At 49.5% G+C, this 26,170-nt stretch overlaps 2 protein-coding genes across 5 annotated transcripts; one reads left to right on the forward strand and one right to left on the reverse strand.

The window, feature by feature from the left end:
• Positions 1 to 348: 348 nt before the first annotated feature.
• On the reverse strand, positions 349 to 26,122 carry LOC136194769 (uncharacterized). Of its 4 annotated transcripts, none has more exons than XM_065983998.1 (49): positions 26,011 to 26,122; positions 25,870 to 25,952; positions 25,723 to 25,811; positions 25,597 to 25,670; positions 25,342 to 25,548; positions 25,174 to 25,285; positions 20,394 to 20,470; positions 20,279 to 20,340; positions 20,143 to 20,215; positions 19,890 to 20,095; positions 19,621 to 19,841; positions 19,416 to 19,560; positions 18,463 to 19,357; positions 17,864 to 18,413; positions 17,632 to 17,806; positions 16,477 to 17,578; positions 16,236 to 16,430; positions 15,654 to 16,188; positions 15,441 to 15,585; positions 15,160 to 15,383; positions 14,965 to 15,109; positions 13,996 to 14,911; positions 13,357 to 13,943; positions 13,070 to 13,296; positions 12,066 to 13,015; positions 11,893 to 12,012; positions 11,509 to 11,844; positions 11,184 to 11,458; positions 10,910 to 11,133; positions 9,996 to 10,861; positions 9,194 to 9,938; positions 8,973 to 9,138; positions 7,843 to 8,914; positions 7,598 to 7,798; positions 6,999 to 7,548; positions 6,788 to 6,953; positions 6,684 to 6,734; positions 6,458 to 6,630; positions 6,198 to 6,406; positions 4,687 to 6,145; positions 4,476 to 4,635; positions 4,197 to 4,420; positions 3,999 to 4,143; positions 3,025 to 3,937; positions 2,427 to 2,970; positions 2,205 to 2,370; positions 1,928 to 2,157; positions 812 to 1,872; positions 349 to 761 (listed from the first exon to the last, which is right to left on the reverse strand). In XM_065983998.1, exons 5-49 carry the CDS (start codon positions 25,390 to 25,392, stop codon positions 453 to 455), a joined length of 17,958 nt encoding a protein of 5,985 aa, XP_065840070.1. In that variant the 5' UTR covers positions 25,393 to 25,548; positions 25,597 to 25,670; positions 25,723 to 25,811; positions 25,870 to 25,952; positions 26,011 to 26,122; the 3' UTR covers positions 349 to 452. The 4 variants fall into 4 exon arrangements, with proteins under 4 accessions (XP_065840070.1, XP_065840073.1, XP_065840071.1 ...); XM_065984001.1 differs by lacking the exons at positions 25,174 to 25,285; positions 25,342 to 25,548; positions 25,597 to 25,670; ... (1 more) ...; positions 25,870 to 25,952; positions 26,011 to 26,122 and adding exons at positions 20,524 to 20,629; positions 20,690 to 20,895; positions 20,946 to 21,014; ... (1 more) ...; positions 21,213 to 21,282; positions 21,343 to 21,445; XM_065983999.1 differs by having other exon boundaries at positions 6,788 to 6,950; positions 25,870 to 26,095.
• Positions 21,618 to 23,264, forward strand: LOC136194770 (kelch-like protein 20). Its single transcript, XM_065984003.1, has one exon. It carries the CDS (start codon positions 21,676 to 21,678, stop codon positions 23,233 to 23,235), a length of 1,560 nt encoding a protein of 519 aa, XP_065840075.1. The 5' UTR covers positions 21,618 to 21,675; the 3' UTR covers positions 23,236 to 23,264.
• Positions 26,123 to 26,170: the final 48 nt, after the last annotated feature.

Below are 26,170 nucleotides of genomic sequence, written 5' to 3' on the forward strand. Positions count from 1 at the left end.
AAGGCTTACTACGCCTTTGTACTCTTCGCATACGCGCAAAATCGTCTTCAGAAGATACTGCGCTTTGCCTTGGGAAAGGTTTGGCATTTCTTGGCGCAATCAGTTCAGCAGCCTGAGAGTTAGCCTCGATTGCTTGTTTGGGCACGCCGAGAGAAAGTTTAGGAACGAAAAGACACGATCGAGGCTACTAAAAAGAGGAGCTGTAGCTTGTTCGTGCTTTCGAGAAGAACACGAATGACGTGCCTCAAATTCCCGTAGAACACGAGCTCTCCCACGTGTTTCTTCGCCTCTGAGACACAGTGTATAGCCACGGATACTGAAAGGAATGTAACCTCTTTCTAGTATCCATAGCGTAGAGCTGGTTTACTAAAGCAAAGAAGCAAGCAAAACAAAAAAAACAGCTAGACAGAAACGGCAGCATCGATGTTAATTCAGTATGGAGTTGACTACAACTAGTAATGCCTAACGCATTGAGAACAAACAACTTCGCGATTTTGATGATAAGGTGGACAAGGCAAACTTCCACACTCCAATTCAACAGGATAAAGAAGGGCTTGATTGTGATTAGTGCTTCCAAGTGTGTTGTCATATCCCTCGGGCACTCGGTCGACGCACACATACTCCCCCTTCGAGTTGTGCGTGTACAAATGAGAGAAAGCAAAGCCAGTGTAGAAGCTATGATAATTCTCCGGACAGTTGGAGTTCCCCCACAAAACGAATGCTTCCGTGGCACCTAAAACTTCACATACAGCACATGCAACCTAGCAACACTTTAATTAATTAGGGTGCACATATTCAAGGTAAATAATACCTCTTTATTTTGAACATCACTGAATTCTGCTGACCGAAAGTTGCTCGTTTCGTATTCGTAGCCATAAAGCAGGGCTCCGTTGTTATCAGCTTCGTTGAAATCACCGTACGTCGGTTCGCTTCGCATGCAGAGAACGTTCGCACCACTTCCTGTTAGGGAGTGATGTGACCCAGCTGCGAATCCCGAATAGACAAGTTGGGCACCGACGGGACAGCTCGACTTTCCCCACCTCGTGAAAACGGCCGAACGACGATTAGGTGGTGGAGAACAAACTGCGCAAGTCACTTCTCTATTACTCACGTAGCGATCCTCTTGATTTCGACAACGGATGCTCCCGCATTCGATCTCCGTGGGATAAAGGCTAACCCGCGATGACGTACTACCGCCTTCGGGCTCCGCGTCCTCGTCCACGCATACCCAGTTAACTTTCTGATACGACGAATACGCTGCCATGAGGTAACCAGCGTAGTGTCGCTTCCAGTCTATTGGACAGTCAAGGCGACCGGGCACAGTCAAAACAAATGATTCCTTGCTTTGACAAAGCACGCACGGTACGCGATGTCCGGATAAAGAGCCATATCTCGACAACTGGTTTGAGCTATATGTGACGCCGTACAACAAAGCACCGTTATGATCTCCGTCATTGTATCCGTTGTATTGTGGTTCGTCAGATAGGCAGAGCATATTAGCTCCTGACCCGGTGTGAGAGTAATAGTCAGCCGCTGACTGACCCTTGTACACTACTTCAGTCTCTGATGGACAGGACCGTCTTCCCCAACGCGTGAACGAAGCACGAACGGCTTTGTCTTGTACTGACGAACAAACCACACAGCTAAGTTCTCGGTTTTGCGTGTACGGAGCACAGAACAGGCTCCCGCACTGGGATTCGGTTGGGAAAAAACGGCCTTGGTTTTGATTCGATGGGCTCCCCGTTCGAGCAACCGACGCGCGATCGGTGCATATGTACTCGCTCTTGAAGTAACTGGAAGAGTAATGACTCGAAACAAGATAGCCGCTGTACTCCTTCACAAAACTGCTGTTTTGGGGACACTCAGACGTACCTTGATAATTCAAACAATTAAACAAGATAGAGTTCGTAGTGTGTCAGACATTTACCTGGAATCATAATGACGTCTGAGGAATTTGCCTGACAAACCGAGCAAGGCATTTGATATCCTGCAACTCCGTACAAGTCGCTAACACCGTAACCAGATGTTTCGTACTCAAATCCGTAAAGCAACCCGCCATCTTCGTTCGAATCTCGATGTTCCCAAGGCACTTCCACAGAAGGAGACGCTAGTAAGCACAAGACGTTGTATCCCGATCCCTTGTGACTGTAATGAGAGCTACGAGACAAATCAAAAATTGATCATGTGTTAAAGCATGCTCTTACCCAGCCGCAAAGCCCGTGAAGAGCAACCGCGCTGAAGGCGGACAATCTTCTCGCCCCCAGCGAACATAAATCGAAGAGGGATCACACGAAGTATTATCTCCACCACACACTCCACACACATCGTACACTTTTCCTCCATTGGGAGTACCGCTGCAGTCAAGGTTCTCTGAAAAAATTCATCAAATTAAAAAAAGTGAATACGCGCTACGCAGTCCAACTGACCAGTTTGACGAATACAGGTGCTGTTTAGAATTGGAATACTGCCGCGAGGGCACTCACGAACGCAAGACTTTCCAGATTTATAATGCACACATTTCTTACAGTCGGTACTCTCGGGTCCTACGCAACCCCCAGAGCACTCTTCATGACACGAGTAACAGTGGCTCTTGAGCAAGTACGAGTCGAGCGGGCACTCCTTTGTGCATGTGCCTTCGTACGTTCTGTGAGGACAAACAGATCTTCGTCTAATGCACTTCGCACAAACAACCTCTCTATCCTGGGTGTACGGCGGGCAAGGTAAAGTCCCGCACTGGCTTTCAGCAGGATAAATTTGACCATTATTGTCGTTACTTCCGCCTCTTCCATTTTCGTACGCATGCGAAAGCCGGCCAATGCAAACAAAATCCGTTTTGTAGTGTCCACTTGTGTAATACGCCGCGAACAAATAGCCGTTATAGAGAACATCGAATGTTTCTGGGCACTTCAAGTCTCCGTAGATCGTGACTACAGAGACGGCCTCGAAGCTTTCGCAAACGGCACACGGCACCTATATGTCGCAGATTAATTACATATGCACTTCGCACGCATTATAAGCAAAAACCTCGTAGTTTTGAAGTGATGTAAAACTGCTTCCACGCAGGTATCCACTCGTCTCGTATTCAACTCCGTATAGAAGAGCTCCACTTTGCGCAACACCACTTCTATCGACGTATTTCGCCGATTCGATCATACAAAGCAGGCTAGCACCGCTTCCTTTGTGAGAATGATGCGCGCCAGCTGCGAAACCCGAATAGACGTTTGTGTCGTTTCGCTCGCACGTTGCCGCTCCCCATCGCGTGTACGTTTTGGTGCGTCGATACGACATCGGCGTGCACACAGCACAAGCGACTTCGCGATAAGCAATGTATTTGTCCGGACCATTCTCGCATTTTAACGAACCGCACCGAATCTCCGCCGGATACCAATAAGACGAACCGGATCGACCTGAAAACGCTTCGGGATCGCGATCGACACATATCCAATCGGACTTGTGATGAGTGTAGTAAGCAGCGAAAACGTAGCCGGAGTATTCGACTTTCCACTCGCTAGGACACTTGGGAGTGCCGGGGACGAACACAGCGACGCTCTTCTCCGACGCAAAGCAGAGAACGCAAGGTGCTGCTTTGCCACTCACTGGCGCAAACGAAACAAGCATACCGCTTGGTTGGTACGACACAGAATAGAGTTTTCCACCATGCTGAACGCCGTCATTGTACGGCGCTCCGCTCCAACTCGGCGACAGCGTTAAACATAAAGCATTAGCTCCTCCTCCCGAGTGACTGTAATGAGAACCGACGGCCTGTCCTTTGTACAATTCTTCTGCTCCTGTAGGACAGACGGATCGGCCCCACCGTAGATACGAGGCGCCCGATTCTCCGGGTGGAGGAATGCAGACAGCGCAAGTGATTTCTCTGCCGCTGACGTACGGTGGACAAGGAATATTGCCGCAGTCATTCAATTCTACCGTATACCACCTATGCAGAGCCAAATCATAATAAGTAGGTAGGTTTATATTTATATAATAAAAGAACTTGCCTGTCTTGATTTTTATTGCTGCCTCCTTTGCCCGACTCTGGATTTCCATCAACGCAAACATGCTCACCTTTCTGATACGAGTAGTAATTAGACATGACGTATCCAAAGTACTCCCTGACCCATTCTTTAGGACACACTGTCGTGCCTGAGAAAGAAGATCAAAGAATAAATTTCTATTCATATATAGTACTACGTCACCTATTATAACAGCGACGGGGCTTCGAGGCGCTTCGCACAACGCACAAGGAATGGGAGAGTTATGTACTCGTCGCAAAGACGTGGCACCCGAACTTCCGGTCTCGTACTCTGCTCCGTATACAAGAGCACCGTCTTGATTTCCGTCATAATGCTCATATGCAAACCCGGCAACGCTCGAAAGACATATGCGAGTAAAGCCGGAGCCCGTGTGACCATCAGCAGAACTAATAGCCAAAAAACAAATGTCAAAATGCCGGCAAATAACAAGAGAACCAAAACCTTGCTGCGAATCCAGAAAGCAACATTCGAGATTTCTCGGGGCAAGACGATCGACCCCATCTAGTGTAGACGGCGGCTTGATCACAAGATTCGCCGTTTCCGCCACACACGCCGCACTTGTCTCGTTTCTTTCTCCCAAATACTTTACCTTCGCAGTCATCTAGAAAAGCGCACAATGTAGCGTTGAACTCTATAGCTATTTAGGACTTACAAGGAAAAGAAAGACAACGATCTTCAGCGTCAGCCTCAGACGTCCTGCTAAACCCTGAAGGACAATCTGCGGCACAGTACTCTACCTCAAAGTACACAACTCGAACGTGAAGACATTTATGACACCGATTCGCTTCCTTTCCTTCGCAGCCGTACGAAGGATGACAGAGAGGGTGACAACTTCTGCAGAAATTGTCCTCGGCAGCGTAGGTGCCGGCAGGGCAAGATAGAACGCAAGTACCCTCGTGCCGATAGCCGGCACAGGCCTCGGAATCCGCCGAAGAGGTTTTACTGCAGACGGCACACGTTATCTCTCTGACGCTCGTGAATGGCGGACAAGGTAGACCAGAGCACGTCGTCTGCTGGGCAAAATATCGGCCTTGATTGTCATCAGCAGTTCCCCTGCCGTTCTCGTACGGCTGAGGAGAAAAATCAATGCATATGAACTCGGCTTTGTTGTTTGTTCCCAGACTGCTAGACGTAGAGTACTTAGCCCCAAACATAAAACCGGAATAGTCCAACTTGTAACTTTCCGGGCAATCTCTCGAACCAAATTGAGTAAACGTTGACTCCGAGCGAACGTTCTCGCATACAGCGCAAGGAATCTCGCGATTGTTCACAGCTCGATAAGCAGTGCTCTTAAGCCCCGAACTCGATGTTTCGTATTCGAATCCGTAGAGATAAGCTCCTCCTTGATTGTTTCCATTATGATCCATGTAAGTCGCGCTATTGCGCATGCAGAGAACGTTAGCGCCGCCGCCACTCTTGCCTGCAGCCGAACCAGCAACGAAGCCGGAATAAACTGTGACGCTAGTGCTGGGACATTCGTTTCTTCCGTAGCGCGTGTAAATTGAGCTTCTTCGTTTCGTTGTTGGTGTACAGACGGCACACGTCACTTCGTGATACTGAACGTAACCACCGTCGATAAGAGTACCGCATTTGAGACTGCCGCATATGACTTCGGTCGGAGACCACAACGAGTGCGACGACGAGTAATACTCTTTTCGCTCAGAGTCTTTGTCCAAACAAATCCAATTGATTTTAGCGTAAGAATGGTGCGAAGCGAACAGATAGCCAAAGTACTCGATTTCAAAGTTGGAGGGGCAATCGATTCTTCCTGGAGAAACGATGCTCGCGCTTTTGCCTGGTGCCAGACAAACGGCACAGGGAACAGCATAGTAATTCAAGCGATTCAGCGATCGAATTCCGTAACCGCTTGTTGAATATTGCGAGCCGTATAGAAAAGCTCCTTTTTGAGAAGCATCATTGTGATGAAAATACAACGGCTGCTCGGTAAGGCATAAAGAATTGGAACCACTACCAGGCCCGCTGTAGTAAGCACCTGCAGCGCGGCCACGATACAGAAGAACGGCAGAATTCGGACAAGACGTTCGACCCCACCGAACGTAGATAGCACCGGTATCGCTGAGTACAAAAGGAGAGCACACAGCACACGTCACCTAAACACAAAAAATAATCAAATAAATAAGCAAAAACGTGTAGAGATTCCACTTCTCGATCTTGAGTGTATGGTGGGCATGGAAGCGAACCACACTTGTACTCTGTAGGAGCCCACAGGGATCCACTACTGCTTCCAGTGCCAGCGTCCGTTTTCGCCTTCTGATCGACGCAGACGTATTCGCCTTTTTTGTGCGAGTTACGATTGGACATCAAGTATCCTGCGTACTCCAGCGAGAATCGATCTGGACATTTGTAAGTGCCTAAAGAAACCAACAATGAGGACGCCATACATTTGCAACGTAAGAAATCACCATATATAGCTAAAATTCCACTAGTCTTTGCTTCACAGACAGCGCACGGTATGCTGGTTCCGTGAATGCCGACTAATTCTTGGACTCCTTGTCCGCTGGTACCATACGAAAAACCGTATACGTACCCCTCACCCTCATCTGCATCGCTTTCAATCCAATCAAACCCAGGAAGTCTAGAATGCTGCGTGTCAATACGCCTGACTATGAGCTGTCTCAAATAACGTACCTTTTCAGACAGATAGGATTGTAGCCCCCTCCCGTGTGGCTATCGTGTGATCTATAAAAAAGCAAATAATGGTCCTGTACGCAATGCCGAAATTCAAGATATACCCAGCAGCATGTCCCGAAAAAAGCATCTTCGTTCCGTTAGGACAATCAGAGCGACCCCAGCGAACATAGACAGCTTTAAGATTGCAGCTTCCTCCATCACCACCACATACTCCACACCGGTCCACCTTCTTCGTGCCTCCACGGACTCCTTCGCAATCAAATCCTGCTGAAAAACAGAATGATTAAATCGCCTAGTACCGACGATCAATACCTCTGTCTGGCACGCAAGAGCCATTAGATAATTTAAAAAAGCCTTCGTCACACTGAGCAACACAACGACGACCGTTGCTTGATATAGCATTTCGGCACTTCACGCAATCACTGTCTTTAGTGCCAAAACACATGTTGCACTCTTCGTGGCATTTCAAGCACGTCTTCTTTGCCTCGTCGGGAAAGTGAGTGTCGGGGCAAGTCGGAAGACACTCGCCGCTGTCAAGCAAATAAAATGGACAACCGTCTCGCAAGCGAGAACACTGAGCACATGGCACTTCGCGGTCATTCGTAAATGGAGGACAGTTCAGCGTTCCGCATTTGACTTCCACTGGATATAAACGACCTTGATTGTCATCCGTAGATCTGCGATCATTTGGTAAAGACTCGGGCTCCTCGTCCACGCAAACAAACTGTCCCGTCTGAGAGCTGTAGTAGTTGGAGAATACGAATCCTTTGTAGGAAGAGCTAAAACCGTCTGGACAAGTCGCTCTGCCGAACTGAGTGAACGACGACACGGTGCTCAGTTCTTCGCACAATGCGCAGGGAACCTAAAAGAGTTATAGAAACAGAATCAATTTTCTCCATGATACAAAATACCTCAAAGTTGAGAAGAGAGCGAAACTTGCCAGCTATGCCCGGATTTCCATTGTTCGTTTCGTACTCAAAACCGTACAGTCGAGCACCACCTTGGTCTAACGTATTGTATAAAGAGAACGACGATTGACTGCTGAGGCAGACGTAGTTAGAACCACTTCCGGTTTCGTCGTATTTTGATCCAGCAACAAGACCGCGATAAATCTAGATCAAAGCTAAAAAACTGTAGACGCGAACTTCTTGTTTACCAGAAGTGATTCTGATGGGCATTCGTTTCGACCCCATCTGGTGTAAACAACAGACTCCCGTTCGTTGTCAGGACTACACACCGCGCACGTGATTTCGCGATTTTGAAAGTATCCCTTCCGTTCAAACAAGCAAGTCAGACTTCCGCACTCCGTCTCTGTTACGTAGTAGTCAGACTGACTAGCCGAAGAGGAACCCAGTCCACTCGGATTGGTATCGACGCAAATCCAGTTATTCTTCTTGGCGGAATAAAGACTAGAGAGCAGATATCCTGAATACTGAAGACTCCATCGAGGAGGACAGACATTCTGTCCAGCCACCGCCACGATTGACTGTCTTTCGGCTGCGAAGCACAAAGTGCAAGGAATACGATGCTGACGCACAGCATTGTAAGTAGGAATAACGCTACCGCTTACGCGATATCGCAGACCGTATAGTTTCGCAAGTCCGTTGTCTTTGTCGTCGTGATCTCGAAATCTCGCTTTCAAACTGACACAAATCGGATTCGCACCGCCGGAGGTGCTCGAATGACCAGAGGACGCGGCTTGGCCCGAGTAAACAGTCAATGATCCACGAGGACACGTTTTCGATCCCCAGTGAAGAAAAGACGTGCCGTGATCGGACGAAGGCGGCGAACAGACAACGCAAGTCAACTCTCGGTTCGTGACGTACGGAGGACAAGTCAGCGTACCGCAACTAGCCTCTACAAAAACGAGGTGCGACTGCGATGACGCCGTCAGCCCATCAGCGGCCTCGGGATGACGGTCGACACAAATATGCTCAGTTTTCGATGATTTCCCAGCCATTAAGTATCCTTCGTACTCGGCGGTCCAATTGGACGGACAAACGTATGTTCCTGGAATCATAGCCGTTGTCGCGGCTTTAGATTCGCACACAGCACATGGTACGACGGTACCACTAAGTGATTTCATATGGCTTGAACTAGCGCTGCCAGTTGAGTACTGAACACCGTATAGCCTTCCTCCACCTTCTGATTGATCGCTCTGTCGCCAGTCGGTCGTCATAGAACGAGGCAGACACACATAGTTGTATCCGCTGCCAGTACTGCTTGACCTGTGTAAGAGTGGGAAAAGAATTGACCTCGATATGTCCTAACGCGTTGCCATCTTACCCAGTTACTACTCCGTTAAACAAAAGACGGGCGTCACCGGAGCAAAATGAAAGACCCCATCGAACGTACACCGATTTCTGATTGCAACTGGTGCCATCGCCTCCACAGACACCACAACGGTCAAGCGTGCTCGAGCCACCTTCGACGCCCGCACAGTCGACGCCATCTGAAAGGATCGCACAAAAAATGAGCATAACAAAAGTATTGAATAAGAAATATACCTGATAAAGGAAGACAGTGTGACGTCTCGTTCTCGTACGTCGTTTCAGGACATTTTCTCACGCATTCATCGCCAAAACGAGCATGCCGACAATTTCCACTGCAATTTAACGCCGACGGCCCGAAACAACCCTCCAAGCACTCTTCGTGACAATGCTGACAGACTCTTTCCGTGTCGCCAAACTTTCCCCTTGGACACTCTGTCAGACATGCGCCGTCGTCGAGGAAAGTCAAGCACGGCGACAAAACCATCTTCGAGCATCGCACGCACAGTATTTCCCTATGCGACGTATAAGGCGGACACGGCAAATTCGAACAGTCCGCCTCGACAGGATACAGTTTTGCCTGACTGTTCTGCCTGGTACCCAAACCATTGTCGTAACCTTCCGGATTTCTCACCACGCATACAAATTCGCCTTTTTCCTCGCCATCAGCATTGGAAAAAATGTAGCCTACGTAGTCGCGAACGTAACCATCTGGGCAGGTAGATTGCCCATAAAAGACGGACGACGCTGTTGTCCCGACGACTTCACATGTGGCACAGGCAACTTCACGCCGATGAACAGCAACGTAGTCGCGGCTAAGTAGCCCATAGCCCGAAGTGTAGTACTCGTAGCCATAGAGACGAGCACCGTCTTCGTCCTTAGTCCTGTATTCAGAGTAATTTGCAGCCGAAGGAAGGCAAAGCACTTGCGCGCCTCCGCCACTCTGGCTGTGATGCGATCCCGCGGCAAAACCGGCATAAAGCTAAACGTAGAAGAATAATATCACTTGAAGTCAGTACGATATTATAGGGAAACTAACCTGTCTGGTTCTAGAATTGCTTGGACAACTCTCACGACCCCAAATAGTGTAAACAGCGCTTTTTCTTGGGTTGTTCGGCGCACATGTCGTGCACGAAGCCTCTTTGTCTTGCACGTAACCTCCTTCGCGTCGTTCGCAGTTAATGCTTCCGCATTCAAGTTCAGTCGGATAGATGTAAGACTGAGATGACGTCGACCCAGGGAAAGTCTCTGGTTTGTCATCAACGCAAATCCAATTCAGTTTCTTAGACGAGAAGTGAGCAGCGAAGAGGAATCCCGAGTAGAGCGGTAACCACAAGGGAGGACACATAGTTTGGGCCGGCACAACGGCAGTGACAGAAACGTCGGGTGCGTAGCAGACAGCGCAAGGGACTCGTCCCCCGTGGACACCGTACAACGTCGGCAAACCGTCCGAACGAGTAGAATACTGAAGGCCGTAAAGACGGCCCCCATTCTGATTTTTTCCGTCGTGATCACCGTAGCTTGGAGTTGAATAAAGACAGAGAGGGTTTGCTCCACTGCCCGTCGATGAGTGGTGTGAGCCGGCCGCCTGGCCTTGATAAATCAATTGCGAATGAGTCGGACAGCCTCGCCTGCCCCAACGCGTGTAAATGGATCCACGCACGTTCCTGGGAAGAGAGCAAACAGCGCAGCTTATTTCCCGATCCTGGGAATAAGGTGGACATCCCAGCGTTCCGCACTCAATCTCCACCGGACACCAACTATTCGAGTTCTGATCGAAGGTTCCATTTCCCGGCTCAGCATGTCGATCAACGCATACGTATTCGCCTCTGTAATTGGAATAGCGGTTGGAAAACAAATAGCCTGTATATTCGGTATTCCATCCGTTTGGACATTCAATCGTTCCTGAACAAAAAAATTACGCGCAGTGAACAAACGGCGCGAAGGGCGAACCTGGAAACACGGTCACTCCGCCACTCGAAACCTCGCAGATAGAACACGGAATAGGCGTTCCACTGACAGCACGCAGCTCGTGCACACCCTTCGAGGCCGTATCGTACTGAGCGCCAGTAAGAACGCCACCGCTTTGATCTTTGTCGTAATGCTCCTTGCCAACGGATGGTACAGATGCAATACATAAACGATTGTAGCCACTGCCTTTACTCGTTGGCTTAGAGCTAAAAATGATAATCTCAACAATTTGTTGCTATAGCTACAGTATTTGTACCTTGCTGCGATACCGTTAGATAGGGTTCTTACATCAGCAGGGCAATCTGCTTTTCCCCAGCGAACGTAAACCGAGAACGCTTCAAACTGTTCATCTTCGATCGCTTTGAACATCCCACCGTCGCACTCTCTCTCTTTGCACCGCTTCTCGAGGGTTAATTTCTTAGGACACGGATTTCCGCCGTTTTCACTAGGAACAGAAATTGTGCGATGCCTCCTTTTCACTCCAATATCACAGGTCGACGAGCACGACGACCACCTTGACCACTCCGTCACCTAAACAAATTGACGTGCATGCATACAAGTAACGCTCTCAAGCAAAATACCTGGCAATCGATTGGTCTTGCGTCGGCAGTTCCAATAAAAGAGCACACGGCGCACTTAAGCTCTCTGTCTTCCATATAAGGAGGACAGGGAAGAACGCCGCATTTCGTCTCAACGGGGAAGAGTCGACCCTGATTGTCGTCGGACGAGCCACGACCATTTGGATACGACTCCGGTAGTAAATCAACGCAGACATGTTCACCTTTCGACTTCTGAGAGTACAAGTGAGAGAAGGCGTAACCTATATATTCGGCACGGTATCCCTGAGGACACCGATGTTCGCCGAAGTGAACAAAAACGGCGGCGTCTCGCTCTAAATCGCAAATAGCACAAGGAATCTAAATCAATAGTATGTACAGTGAATCTAGCTTGCACTGCCTTACTACCTCTCGATTGTGAACGGCTTGATAGGAAGGATGCGTCAATCCCGACCCACTCGTTTCGTATTCGTATCCGTAAATCAAAGCACCGTTTTGACTCAAGCCGTTGTAGTCAGCGTAATCAAGCTAGGTGGAACGTGAGAAAGTGAAGTCAAAATGCATCTAGATATAGTACTCACGTTGGGATGAAAGCAAAGTAGCGACGATCCGCTTCCCGTGTGCGAATGATGAGAACCGGCCGCAAAACCGGAGTACAATACGGACGAGTTCTCCGCACACGAAGTGCGACCCCATCGCGTGAAGACGGACGACTTCTGCCCTAGCGGCGACGTACACACAGCACACGTAACCTCTCTGTCTTGAACGTAATGAGGAGAGTTCGTGCCGCACGAGATGCTTCCGCATTCGATTTCTGTCGGATACCACAGCGCTTGATCGGTTCCGTAGCTAGATTGAGGCCTTGACTTGGCATTAACGCATCGCCAATCTAATTTCTGATGAGTGTAATGCCCGGCAAAGAGATAACCGGAATATTCCAGTTTCCACTTTTCAGGACAACGCGTTCTAGCCGGAATCATCAGCGAAGAAGTTCGATTCTCCGCGAAACACACCGAACAAGAAGCAACGCGATTTTCGAGGAACGTCAGCGTTTGAAGTCCGTAGCCGCTTGTAGCAAAAGTGATGCCGTACAAATAGGCTCCGTGCTGCTGACCGTCGCTGTGATCCAAGTACGTCTGATTCTCGCCTCCAATCAGGCATAAGACGTTAGCACCGCTGCCCGTGTGCGTGTAGTGCGATCCAGCGGCAATTCCCGAGTAAACGGTCACGGATCCGGTGGGACATTTCTCGTCTCCCCACTGCTCGAAAAACGAGCCCGTTCGAAGAAAGGTCGAACACACGGCGCACGTCAATTCTCGATGTGCCGTAAACGGTGGACACGGAAGGCCGCCGCACTGAAGCTCAGTCGCGTAGAGTCGACCCTGATCGCTTCCCGATCCTCGAACGAGAGCCGTCGTCGCACGAACGTCGACGCACACGTACTCGCTTTTGTAGTAGCTGCTGTGATAGTAAGACGCCATTACGTAGCCAAAGTACTCGCGGCCGAATCCTTCAGGACACACGGCACTTCCTAAAAAGCAGTAAAAATAATATATCAATTGACGGCATTTATCGTTCGTTATACCGAAAACTTCAAAAGTGATGCCTCTTTGCGTTGCGCATCTAGTACAGGCCAGAGAGTGGTGCACAGCAAACCTGAGAGACGAAAGATGAGAAGATTTGATTCTCGCTCCGTAAAGAAGTGCGCCACTCTGGCTCAAGTCGCTGTGATCGGGATCGTCGTTGTATCCTTGCGGATCGACAGGAAGACAGAGATAGTTATATCCCCCGCCAGTGTGCTGAGCATGAGAACTGTAGAACGCACAAAATTTACAACCAAAAAATTCGGCTACATAATCTCCGATTTCTTACCTTGCAACTATTCCTGACATTATATTTTTCGACGGCGGACTGCATTCGTTTTTACCCCATCGCACGTAGGTTCCGTTCTGCACCGTCGAATGGGCGCAAGGCTGGGTATTGCAAATTCTCGTCTCGAGTAAACGCGCGCAAGCTCGGCCACCTTTTCGCGGTGACGTCATAACTGTTCTCCGCCGAATTTGCTCTCCAACATTACAAGGCGTCGAGCAGACTGTCCAACTGCCCCACGAGCTCGTTACACAGTCGATCGGTGTGAATTTCTCGTCGACAGGAGACGAACAAACAACGCAGTCAATTTCTCGATTAGCACGATACGGCGGACAAGGCACGTATCCGCAGCTTTCCATTTCGGTGCTGTACATTACGGCCTGGTTGTCATTCGAAGTGCCCCGCTTTCCGTACTCGGATGGAAAATCGTCAACGCAAACAAACTCGCCTTTGTGATAGTTAATAGCCCCGTAGTAATGAGAGAAAAGATAGCCAGCGTATTCGGGCCGATAGCCTTTAGGACACGAACGACTTCCAAACAGAGTGAAGACGCTAGAAGACGACGACGTTTCGCAAACAGCGCAAGGAACCTAAAAAAAACGTCATAAAAATTCCACGATCCGTGTATTCATCGCATTGAACCTCTCGATTAGTAGCGCTTGAATACGACGAAGCCATGAGGCCACCTGGTGAGTATTCGTAGCCGTAAAGTCGACCGCCGTCCTGATTGCCGTCGTCGTGGTGAGCGAACTGAGCCACGGGATGAAGACAAAGCACGTTGGCTCCGCTTCCCCACTGCTTGTAGTAGTGAGATCCGACCGCTTGTCCGACGTAGACTTCAACGGAATCGGACGAGCAGTCAGAGCGACCCCATCGCGTGTACACCGACGCGAGACGGCGACTATCGGAACGACAAACGACGCAGCTCACCTCGCGATTCTGTACGTATCCACCGCGACTGTGATTGCACAGAATGCTCCCGCATTCAATTTCGGTCGGATACAATTTGGCCGTCGCTCCCGAACGAGAACCCGAGTTCTTCGCATCTTCGTCTATGCAGATCCAATTGACTTTTTTCTCTGTGTAATGAGCTGAGAACAGGTAGCCGCGATAGACGCTAAGGTATCTACTCGGACACTCGCGTCGTCCCGGGACCATCAGCGCGGTGTGGCTGTCAGCCACGAAGCATGCTGCGCAAGAAATTAGAGAGGACTCCAGAGAAGAAAAATGCGCCCTTAGTCCGTAGGCTCTCGTCACGTACGTAGCGCCGTAAAGACGAGCGCCGCCTTCGTCGGCATCGCTGGTTACGATGTCGTAATTCGGTTCGCCTGTCAAGCAGAGCAGATTCGCGCCACCGCCGTTCTCCGTGTGGCCTCCAGTTGCCGCAAAGCCGCTGTACAATGCGACGGCGTCGCTCTTGCAAGCGCCGTTGCCCCAGTGAATATAGGCCGATCCGCCTTTGCCGCTCTGAGGCGAACAGACGCTGCAAGGAACTTCTCTGTTCATTGGATACTTGTCACAAGGTAAGGTGCCACAGTTGAACTGAGTAAAATGAAACCTAGAAAGAGCAGAATTGGAGAACAAGAAATCAAAGACATATTTAGGCCTCACTGGGCTTCGCCCCGGCTACCAGAGAGTGAGCCTCCCTCTGGATGCATGTCGACGCATAAATATTCGCCTCTGTACTGGTTGCGATGATTCGCCATTATGTAGCCTTTGTACTCTTGAACAAAACCGCCTGGGCAGACGGTCGTACCTATGCGAAAAGAAATTCCAAACCAAGAAAAGCCTACGCACTAAAAGTACCAGGAACGGTGAGCACGGGTGCTAACAACGTTTCACACACGGCGCAACGAACCGAAACGCCGTGCAAATCCGCAAATGCCTTAACAGTTGAAGAACTCGTGTTGTAGACAGCCCCAAAGACCAAAGCGCCGTTCCAATCGCCATCATTGTGACCGTAGCCAAAAACCGGTTTGTCCGGTAAACAAAGTCGATTGTAGCCACTGCCGCTGTGCCAATTGTGAGCCCTTTAACGCAAGAAAACAGTGAAACTATGCTATGGGTTTATCGCACTAATACTATACCCTGCCGCTGTTCCAATGTAAAGCAGTCTTGACGTGTTCGAACATTTCGTACTGCCCCATCTTGTATAGACAGACTTCGAACTACAGGAACTGTTGTCACCACCGCAAACGCCGCATGAATCGATTAGAGACGAATTGGCACATTCTATGAACCAAACACATCCGCGACGTCACAAATAAATAAATAAATAAATAAATAATGTGTAGCTGTACCTGAAACGGAAACGCAAGTCTGCTTCAGCGAAACGGTGCCGTCAGGACACGACGACACACACGCGTCTCCCAGTCTGTAATTCTTGCAAACGTGACACTGTGTGGGCTTTGGGCCGGTGCACGACGAACACTCCTGATGGCACGCCAAGCAGCGCGCACTATTCCTATAGGTGTTGTTTGGACACTCCGATACGCACTCGTCGTTCCAAATTAGACCGCAAGCGTCTCTTTTCCGGCTGCAGTGAACGCAAACCGCTTCTCGATGTTGCGTGTAAGGTGGACACGGAAGAGGACCGCAGTCGGTTTCAACGGGAAAGAGTTCGCCGTGATCGTCGTCGGCGTTACGTCTTCCGTTGGGATAACCTTCCGCTCTTCTGTCCATGCAGATGTACTGTCCTTTCGTATAGGAGCCACCGTAATAAGGAGCAAAGACGTAACCGAGGTAGTCGGTCGAATAATCTGTGGGACACGTTTTGCTTCCAAACAAAATGAACCCGGACTCCGCTGATAGAATTTCACAGACAGCGCAAGGTATCTAGACTAGATTATGACGCCAAGTTAATATTGATCGAAATAGTTTACCTCATGATCATGAAGCGCTTGAAAATGACCTCGAAGCCCGTATCCAGACGTCGAATACTCGTATCCGAAGATTCGAGAGCCCTCTTGATTACCGTCCTGGTGCTCTCCATACGATGCCAATGCATTAAGGCACAGAACATTCGCTCCATTTCCCGACGCTCCGTAGTTTGATCCGGCGGCAAAACCTCTATATACCTAGAGAAGAATTCAAAATCTACGCGTATTAGAAAGAACACCCTACCTTTCTCGTGGTCGCTGGACAATCGTTTCGTCCCCATCGCGTAAACACCACACTACGACGACTCGTATCCGGTTGGCAAACGGCACACGTCACTTCCCTATTCTGAATATATCCGCCAGGAGTCGCCGAGCAAGGCATGCTGCCGCAATGAATCTGAGCCGGATACCACCTCGCCGTGTTAGCACGCGGAAAAGCGACTGATTCCGGTTGACTGTCGACGCACTCCCAGTTAAGTTTCTTCTGCGAATGGTATCCTCCGTACAAGTAGCCAGCATAGAGTCGAGTCCAATGATCAGGACACGCGTTAGTCCCGCTTATCATGAAATTTGAAGTATGATCAATAGAAAAGCAGACGCTGCACGGAACCAAGTGACGATGCACGCGGTTGTGCGTGCGAATTCCGAGACGCGTTTCGTACTGCAAGCCGTAGAGAAGAGCACCGTTCTCGTTGGAATCTGAGAAGTCACCGTAGGACACGTTCTTGCTCAGACAGAGAGCGTTTGCCCCGCCTCCGCTGTGTCCGCTGTGAGACGCGGCCGCTATACCTTCGTACACCGTCTCGATATTAGCGACGTCGCCGCAAGATTTTCGGCCCCAGCGCGTATAGATAGTGCCGGTTCGATGTCGCGACGAACAGAGAGCGCACGTAGCCTCGCGATCTTGAACGAACGTTCGCGGACAGGGCAGATTGCCGCACTCGAATTCGGTCGAGTAGTAGCTGCCGTGAGAGCCAGACGACGCGCGAACTCCAACAGGACTTTTGTCGACGCAGACAAATTCTCCTTTCGTATGAGAGTAGTGCGTCGACATCAAATAGCCAGCGTACTCGGTGACCCATTCGCCTCCGCCCGGACAACGATCGGTTGCCGGTACGACAAAGGTGCCACCTCGTCGCGTCTCGCACGCAACGCAGGGCATCAGTGATCCGTGAACGCGTTGGAGTGAACGCACCCCCGAGCTGCTCGTTGCATATTCGACGCCGTATAAACGTCCGCCGCTGTGACTCGCGTCGTTGTGCTGCGTCAAGAACGTGTCGGACACGTTCAACGACGAGGGAACGCACAGGAGATTGAATCCGCCGCCCGACTGCGAAACTGCCGATCTAAGACAGAAATAACGCCCTAGACAAGCCTGTGGTGGAATTTTACGGTATACCCTGCCGCAATTCCGGCGTAGAGACGTTGACTAATATCTGGGCACGCTGTTTGACCCCAGTGAATGTAAACAGATTTTTGTCTGCAGTCGCTGTCTTCGGATTCTTCCGAAGTGCAAACGCCGCATCGGTTCCACTTTGCCGATCCCCCGGCTTTGCCAAAGCAGTCAACATTCGCTATAAAAAATTTCATCAATTATTCAGATATTAAAAATCGTGCTATTAATTAATTACCTTCATTGTCAACGCACTCCTTTGTTGCCAGCGGCGTCGTTCCTTCCGGACAAGACGACACGCACGTATCGGCATTTTGTCCTTTCACTTCGAAGTTAACGCAGCCCCCGACACAGTGACTTGCGCTTGGGCCTCTGCACGCCGACCTGCATTCGACGTGACACGAGCGGCAAATCCTCTCGTCGTCTGCGTACGTCAACGAGGGACAGGAACGCACGCAAAAGCCGTCAAAACGATAATACGGACACTCGGTCTCCTCCGCGACGCACTGAACGCAATCGATTTCCCTATCCTCAGTAAAAGGCGGACACGGCAGCGTGCCGCATTCGCTCTCGACGTAGTACAGCGTTCCGGCATTGTTCGCTGAGCCTCCCAAGTCGCCGTAAGGAAGAACCGCGTTGTCGACGCACACGAATTCGCCCTTCTGCTCGGAATATAACGTAGAGAACGCTTTACCGGAATAGGCCACTTCGTAGCCGGAGGGACAAGATAGTCGACCGAAATACGTAAAGGTCGACGTTCGATTGCTCTCGCACAAAACGCACGGTATCTAAAAGAATATAAATCGTGCAAACATGGAGATACTCAAACAGACGTACCTCGTAATTCGTCCTGACTCCGCTTTTGTACTCATACCCCGATAGACGAGCGCCGTCTTGATCTTTATCGTTGTGTTCTCCGTAATCGGACTGAGTGGGCATGCAGAGTAGATTAGCTCCGTTTCCCGTCTCCCCTCGCGATCCGCCGGCGGCGAAACCGCGATAAACGACGACGCCGCCGCCGTCGCACGACGTCCGACCCCACGCCGCGTACGTCGACGACATCCGCGTCGACTGCGACGAGCAAACGGAGCACGACACTTCGCGATTCTTCACGTAGTCGCCGTCGTCGTAGGTGCACTTCATTCCTCCGCACTCGACTTCGGTGGGGAACCAGACGGCTTGCTTTCGATTCTGCCCCGTCGCGGCGCCGCGCGCTTCATCCCCTTCGACGCACACCCAATTGCTTTTCTTGTGCGAATAATAGGCGGCGAATAGAAAACCGGCGTATTCGATCTTGTACGACTCCGGGCAGCTTCGCGAACCGGGCAGAGTGAACGTCGACGAAGCGTTCTCGGCCAAACAGACGGCACATAAAATCAGTCTATTGTTTAACGGATAAAGACGACGCAAACCCGTGCCGCTCGTGCCGTAAATCGCTCCGACGATAGTCGATTGGGAGTGTGCGATATCGCTGTGTTGTCCCCAGTCTGGCTGACGAACCAAGCAGAGCGGATTGGCTCCACCTCCTGTCGACGTCGACGAAGATCCGACGGCGTAGCCTTCGTAGACGAGACGAGACGAGGTCGACGACGGACAGGCCTCTGAACCCCATCGAACGTACGCGCTTCCCGGCACTGTCGACTTCAACGAACAGACAACGCAAGCCAGCTCACGGTCGTCAACAAAAGGCGGACAAGGAAGATTTCCACACTTGACTTCGACCGAATGCCACCTGAGAACGGAAACGAATTTTACTTTCGAAAAATAAGGGATCGAGACTTTGGCTTCACCGTAGCTGATTCTGGCTGCCGCCGTTGACGTATCGAGTGGCGTTCTGATCGACGCACAAGTATTCGCCTTTCTGGCGAGAGTCGTGATTACTAAAGAGATATCCCTTGTACTCAACATCCCAGCTCGCAGGGCAAATGTGAGTAGCTGCAAAGAGAGGCGAAATAAGCTTATATTAATTCTTCAATCGAGTCATAAGTCTCTTGCCTGGTATCATCAACACTTCGGACGTCGCCGCTTTGCACATCGAGCAGCTGACTGAGCCATCAGGACCTTTTAGTGTGCGAACGCCGCTGCCGGACGTTTCGTATTCGGCACCGTAAAGACGACCGCCGTTCTCGTCCTTATCGCTGTGATCATCCGAAAACTGCACGTTTAGGTCGAGACAAAGAGCATTGTGCCCGCTGCCGCTTTCAGTATCACTGGAACTAAAGACAGACGTGAGGTTCTACCCATCCAAGAGGCGTCCTTCGTACCCAGCTGCGACGCCAGTATACAGACGCTCTCTTCCCTCCGAGCACTTTGCACTGCCCCAGCGAACGTACGTCTTGCAAGTCTGCGATGTGCAGTCGATGCAGTGAGCCAAGCGACACGAACGAGTCTCGTTCTCAGGCGGGCACGTGGCGCGTCCCGCTAACGACGATGAGAGACGTCGACGAGACTGCATCCCTAAGCCGCACGTCTATAAAGACATTTAGGTGAGAGAGAAGTTTCGAGCTTCCTGGTTACCTGAGAACATTGCGACCATGGCTCCCATTGTCCGGCCTTGCACATTGTCTCTTCAGTCGCCTCTAGTCTGCCGCTATAAAAGAGAGGACGCATATGGTATAAAAGAGAAATCGTGTTCGATATCTAACTATCTAACCTCAACGACTTGATTTCTCTTTTCATTGCCGCAAATTCGTCCATAAACGCACTCAGGGCAAACTGAAACCATCCAATGACCAGTGACAGAAGCGCAACACAAACCCTTTACGGACATCTTTGTCATCGCCTTCCTCTTGCGACGAGCTGGATTGAAAGCAAGTCGACACCTGAGAGCACAGACCGGAGCCATCTACACAAGATAACGCTTTAACTAGGAATTTAGGCTATCCCACAGTTCCTCACCCTCACTCCCACAAGACAGCGTTCCATTGGACTGCATATAGAATTGGTTCTGCTCGCACTTCGGCACGTCGACAGTCTTCGCTTCACTCCTCGTCTCACTCCTCGTCTAAAGACGTCGATCGATAAGTTCCCAATTAATTAAAGGATAGTGTAACTTGCTCCGAACCCGAAAGACGAGAATTGCAATGAAGATGACAAAGAGAGTCCACGAGGACATCGATTTTCACCACGGCCAACTCTCCTCCAGCGCTATCGCGAGGCTATGCGTCACTTCACCGGAAGCCGTATGCATTATAGTCATGTAGACGGGATGAGGCCCATCGGAAACAAAACGTCATCTCCAGTATTGAATTACAGTGCAACTAATTTAGCCTAAGTGAAATCAAAAGAAGCAAATATAAATAAAAATGTAAAAAAATTGCCTGCGGTTGAAGAACATTTCGATCTAGTTTCGCTTTCGAGGTGCGTGTGTTTGAAAAAGCGATGGAGTTCTGACGACACGCGATCAATAAAAAATCAATAGGACATGATTGTGTCTTTACCGTCTGGCTGATTTTGCAAATAGAGAACATCGCTTCAACGTGGCTCGTTCCTCTGAACGAATTCGCTGCTCGTCGGACGTCGCTTCTCACTGAAACGAGACCAGTGTCCTCAAAAGAGGCCCTCCTTCGTTACCTCAGCAACACTACCCGTTGCTGCCCAACGATCAAATCAGAGGTAACTAGAGAACGTCTTCGTAAACTCGAACAAAGGTTTTTCCTATATGCATGACGTCACCGACGCAAACAACTGATTTTTGGACTGTAGTTCTAATCTCACCCGTTCCAGCGTTCACTGCCGACTTCCTCGGCACAAAAAATTACGTGCACACCGTCCTCTAAGAGCGTACGGCCATTGGAAAAGGTGCAACTCGCCTTATCCGGGTTAGGTGTGATTGCCACGTGACGTTGACTTGAATCCTCGTGCTCGCATCGCTCGCACATGGCAGAAAAAGCTATTTTCGCTACGGAAGGACATCCGTCAATTCTCTTATCGGGTCTCCAGTCGCTTCGACAGTCGAACGACCTCTGCGACGTTGTCATCGTCGTCGAAGGACACCGATTTCACGCTCATCGCATCGTCCTGGCATCGATCAGCGACTATTTCCATACGATGTTTCTTGGAGATTTCGCAGAAAGACGCCAGACCGAAATAACGCTTCATAACGTCGACGCCGCGTCGATGACGACGTTGATCGACTACGCTTACACGGGAACGGCCCAATGCGCCGTCCACGAAGTTGAACAGCTGTACGCGAGCGCTCATTTTCTTCGGTTTGACGACGTCGTCGCAAAGTGCAGCAAGTGGCTCATGAGTCACGCCGATTTATCCAACTGTCTGCACCTTGGGCTGTTTGCTGATCGATACAGCGACTCTCTCTTGATGAGCGTATCCGATCGCACGGCAGCCGTCAATATCGTCGACGTGGACGACACTGAGGAGTTCCTAGAACTGTCTGTGGAGCACCTTCGTCGAATCATAGCACTTGATGAATTGGGAGTGAGGGTTGAAGAGCAGGTGTTGCTTGTAATGTCCAAATGGATGATGCACGATTACGAATCACGCAAAAAGCACGCCAAGGTTCTATTGAACGAGGTTCGTCTTCGTCTAATCGATTTTGAAATGTGTGAAGCACTCTTGATGGCGCTCCAAATGAGAGAGTGGGTTATGGAGAGAGTAACTGAAGAGGCAAAAGAAGAAGGAACGGCTTCGTCTCGCAATGGATGCCAAGACGTTCTACTAGTTGTCGGCGGCAAAGTGTGGATTTCTGATTGCCGGAACGGAAGCCATTATATCATATCAAATGAATCCAGATTTTATGATCCGTCTCGAGACGTGTGGTCTACGTTTCCTTCGTTAGTTGAACCGAGATCTTGTCCTGGTCTTGTTACCGTTGGTGACGTTCTGTATGCCGTAGGTGGGGAAATGATTGAACCCACGACGAATCGGGATCCGTGTTTGTCTAGTACAGTAGAAAGATACGATTCAAAACAGAATCGATGGGTGGCTGACGTCAAACCTATGTCCCGCCCAAGACCTGGAAACGAGATCACCTCTTGTCTAGGACGCGTTTATGGGATAAGTCCGAATCCACTGAAAAAGGATTGGTTCGTGGAGACGTACGACTCAGAGGAAAACAGATGGTTTCCATTTTCTTCACCTCCAAAGCCAAAGTATTGCGTGGAAGACGTGACAGTAGCCGCTCTTTCTGATCATGTATACGTGTTTTACCATGATGATCACGACAAGTTCGGCTATATCAGATATGATCCTATCGAAGATCGCTGGCAAGGTTTTTCTCCTGCTCCGTTTTCTGTTCCCACTATCCATGAAAGGCGAGCGGCACCGAATTTTACAGTTGCAAATTACGACAGTATAAACTTTTATTGGTACAGCTCACGTTGCGCATCGTTTGCAAGCAAAAGCGAGCAGTGGTCAAAGTTTGTACCCCGTTTTGATTTGCGTACTGTTGACTGTTTATACGGTTGTGGTGGGGGAGCTGGTGATTGCGACAACTATTACCTTTTATTTGACGAAGGTGTGGCAGTAATTGACGTCGCCAGCCAAATGCAAATTGCGGAAAGAGAGCAGGGAAAAAACTATATTCCAAAAGATTTGCGGTACTATGGAGCTAAATTTATAAGCAGAAATTTTGTTTTGAATTTGATTTAGTACGTGATCCTTGTAAATGCTATTGCTAATAATTGTGATGTGTTGCTGTCTACTACATTTATTTTGGGGAGATTATCGTTTGCCAGCTAGAGGACAGTTAATGTCCACTACAGGCATGCCTAAAGAATTAATGAAGTCGCCCTTTTCTTCGTTTCTCCTTTCTGGATTTACTTTCAGTACTACGACAACAGATGATCTTACTTGCTAATCATCCGGATGAGAGAGCGCATCCATGTGCGCTTCCGAACAATCTGCAATGGAACACTGTAAGAACGCGTTTGTCTGAATGCAACAAAAAGTCCATGATTAATACAGTACATTGTTCAAACAATTTACTTCATTGCTGCTCTGCTCTGTCATCTTTTCCATTGTTGCTATTGACACTGAATTTCTAAGGACATGCAGTCCAATGTGCATAAAGAGACTTCAAAACGAATTTTTGCGTTCTACAAGCAGCAGTCCTAAACCGGTTGAGGGCTCGCAAACCGCGGAAAAAACAGATAATTCCCAAAGACATACATCATGAATGGAAACAAAGCGCCGTTAATGAGTCGAACTAATATGTGAAAGTCAGGTCGTGTCCACCTCCTGTCGAAGTCGACAAAGATCCGGCGGCGTAGCCTTCATAGACGAGACGAGACGACGTCGATGACGACCGACAGGCCTCTGAACCCTATCGAACGTACGCGCTTTCGACTTCAACAAACAGACAACGCAAGCCAGCGCACTGTCGTCAACGAAAAGCGAACAAGGAAGATTTCCACGATTGACTTCGACCGAATGCCACCTGAGAACGGAAACGAATTTTACTTATGAAAACAAGGGATTGAGACTTTGGCTTAATTCACCGTAGCTGATTCTGGCTACCGCCGTTGACGTATCGAGTGGCGTTCTGATCAACGCACAAGTATTCGCCTTTCTGGCGAGAGTCGTGATTACTAAAGAGATACCCCTTGTACTCAACATGCCAGCTCGCAGGGCAAATGTGAGTAGCTACAAAGAGACGAAACAAGCTTCTATTTAATTCTTCAATCGAGTCATAAGTTTCTTGCCTGGTATCATCAACACTTCGGACGTCGCCGCTTTGCACATCGAGCAGCTGACTGAGCCATCAGGACCTCTTAGTGTGCGAACGCCGCTGCCGGACGTTTCGTATTCGGCACCGTAAAGACGACCGCCGTTCTCGTCCTTGTCGCTGTGATCATCCGAAAACTGCACGTTTAGGTCGAGACAAAGAGCATTGTGCCCGCTGCCGCTTTCAGTATCACTGGAACTAAAGACGGACGTGAGGTTCTACCCATCCAAGAGGCGTCCTTCGTACCCAGCTGCGACGCCAGTATACAGACGCTCTCTTCCCTCCGAGCACATTGAACTGCCCCAGCGAACGTACGTCTTGCAAGTCTGCGATGTGCAGTCAATGCAGTGAGCCAAACGACACGAACGAGTCTCGTTCTCAGGCGGGCACGCGGCGCGTCCGGCTAACGACGATGAGACACGTCGACGAGACTGCATTCCTAAGCCGCACGTCTATAAAGAAGACATTTAGGTGAGAGAGAAGTTTCGAGCTTCCTGGTTACCTGAGAACATCGCGACCATGGCCTTGCACATTGTCTCCTCTAGTCTGCCGCTATAAAAGAGAAGACGCATATGGTATAAAAGAGAAATCGTGTTTGAGATCCAACTATCTAACCTCAACGACTTGATTTCTCTTTTCATTGCCGCAAATTCGTCCATAAACGCACTCAGGGCAAACTGAAACCATCCAATGACTAGTGACAGAAGCTCAACACAAACCCTTTACGGACATCTTTGTCATCGCCTTCCTCTTGCGACGAGTTGGATTGAAAGCAAGACGACACCTGAGAGCACAGACCGGAGCCATCTACACAAAGAAGATAACGCTTCAACTAGGAATTTAGGCTATCCACAGTTCCTCACCCGTTCGCTCCACCAAACAAGACAGCGTTCCATTGGACTGCATATAGAATTGGTTCTGCTCGCACTTCGGCACGTCGACAGTCTTTGCTTCACTCCTCGTCTCACTCCTCGTCTAAAGACGTCGATCGATAAGTTCCCAATTAAAGGATAGTATAACTTGCGCCGAACCCGAAAGACGAGAATTGAAATGAAGATGACAAAGACAGTCGACGAGGACATCGATTTTCACCACGGCCAACTCTCCTCCAGCGCTATCGCGAGGACAATGCGTCACTTCACCGGAAGTCGTATGCATTATAGTCATGTAGACGGGATGAGGCCCATCGGAAACAAAACGTCATATCCAGTACTGAATTACAATGAAACTAATTTAGCCTAAGTGAAATCAAAAGAAGCAAATATAGATAAAACGTAAAAAATTGCCTTCAAGGCTTGGCGGTTGCATTTCAATCTAGTTTCGCTTTAGAGGCGCGTGTGTTTGAGAAGGCGATGGAGTTCTGACGACACGCGATCAATAAAAAAATCAATAGGAAATGATTGTGTCTTTACCGTCTGGCTGGTTTTGCAAATAGAGAACATCGCTTCAACGTGGCTTGTTCCTCTGCACGAATTCGCTGCTCGTCGGACGTCGCTTCTCACTGAAACGAGACCCATGTCCTCAAAAGAGGCCCTCCTTCATTATCTCAGCAACACTACCCATTGCAGCCGAATCAGAGGTAACTAGAAAACGTCTTTGTGAACTCGAGATACACGAACAAAGGTTTTTCCCGGGGTTTTTCCTATGCATGACGTCACCGACGCAAACAACTGATTTTTGGACTGTAGTTCTAATCTCACCTGTTCCAGCGTTCACTGTCGACTTCCTCGGTACAAAAAATTCCGTGCACACCGTCCTCTAAGAGCGTAAAAGGGGTGCAACTCGCCGTATCCGGGTTTGGTCTACTGTGATTGCCACGTGACGTTAACTTCCGAATTCTCACTAAATTTCTCACCGCTC

Source organism: Oscarella lobularis, chromosome 13, assembly GCF_947507565.1.
Source record: "Oscarella lobularis chromosome 13, ooOscLobu1.1, whole genome shotgun sequence".
NCBI lineage: Eukaryota > Metazoa > Porifera > Homoscleromorpha > Homosclerophorida > Oscarellidae > Oscarella > Oscarella lobularis.

Coding starts and splice junctions, on each gene's coding strand:
- LOC136194769 (XM_065983998.1), bottom strand. CDS start 25,392: ATGTCCTCGTCGACTGTCTTTGTCATCTTCATTTCAATTCTCGTCTTT. Junction 20,096..20,142: donor CATGGTCGCAATGTTCTCAG/GTAACCAGGAAG, acceptor ATGTCTTTATAG/ACGTGCGGCTTAGGGATGCA. Junction 4,144..4,196: donor CCCCGTCGCTGTTATAATAG/GTGACGTAGTAC, acceptor CTTCTTTCTCAG/GCACGACAGTGTGTCCTAAA.
- LOC136194770 (XM_065984003.1), top strand. CDS start 21,676: ATGTTTCTTGGAGATTTCGCAGAAAGACGCCAGACCGAAATAACGCTT.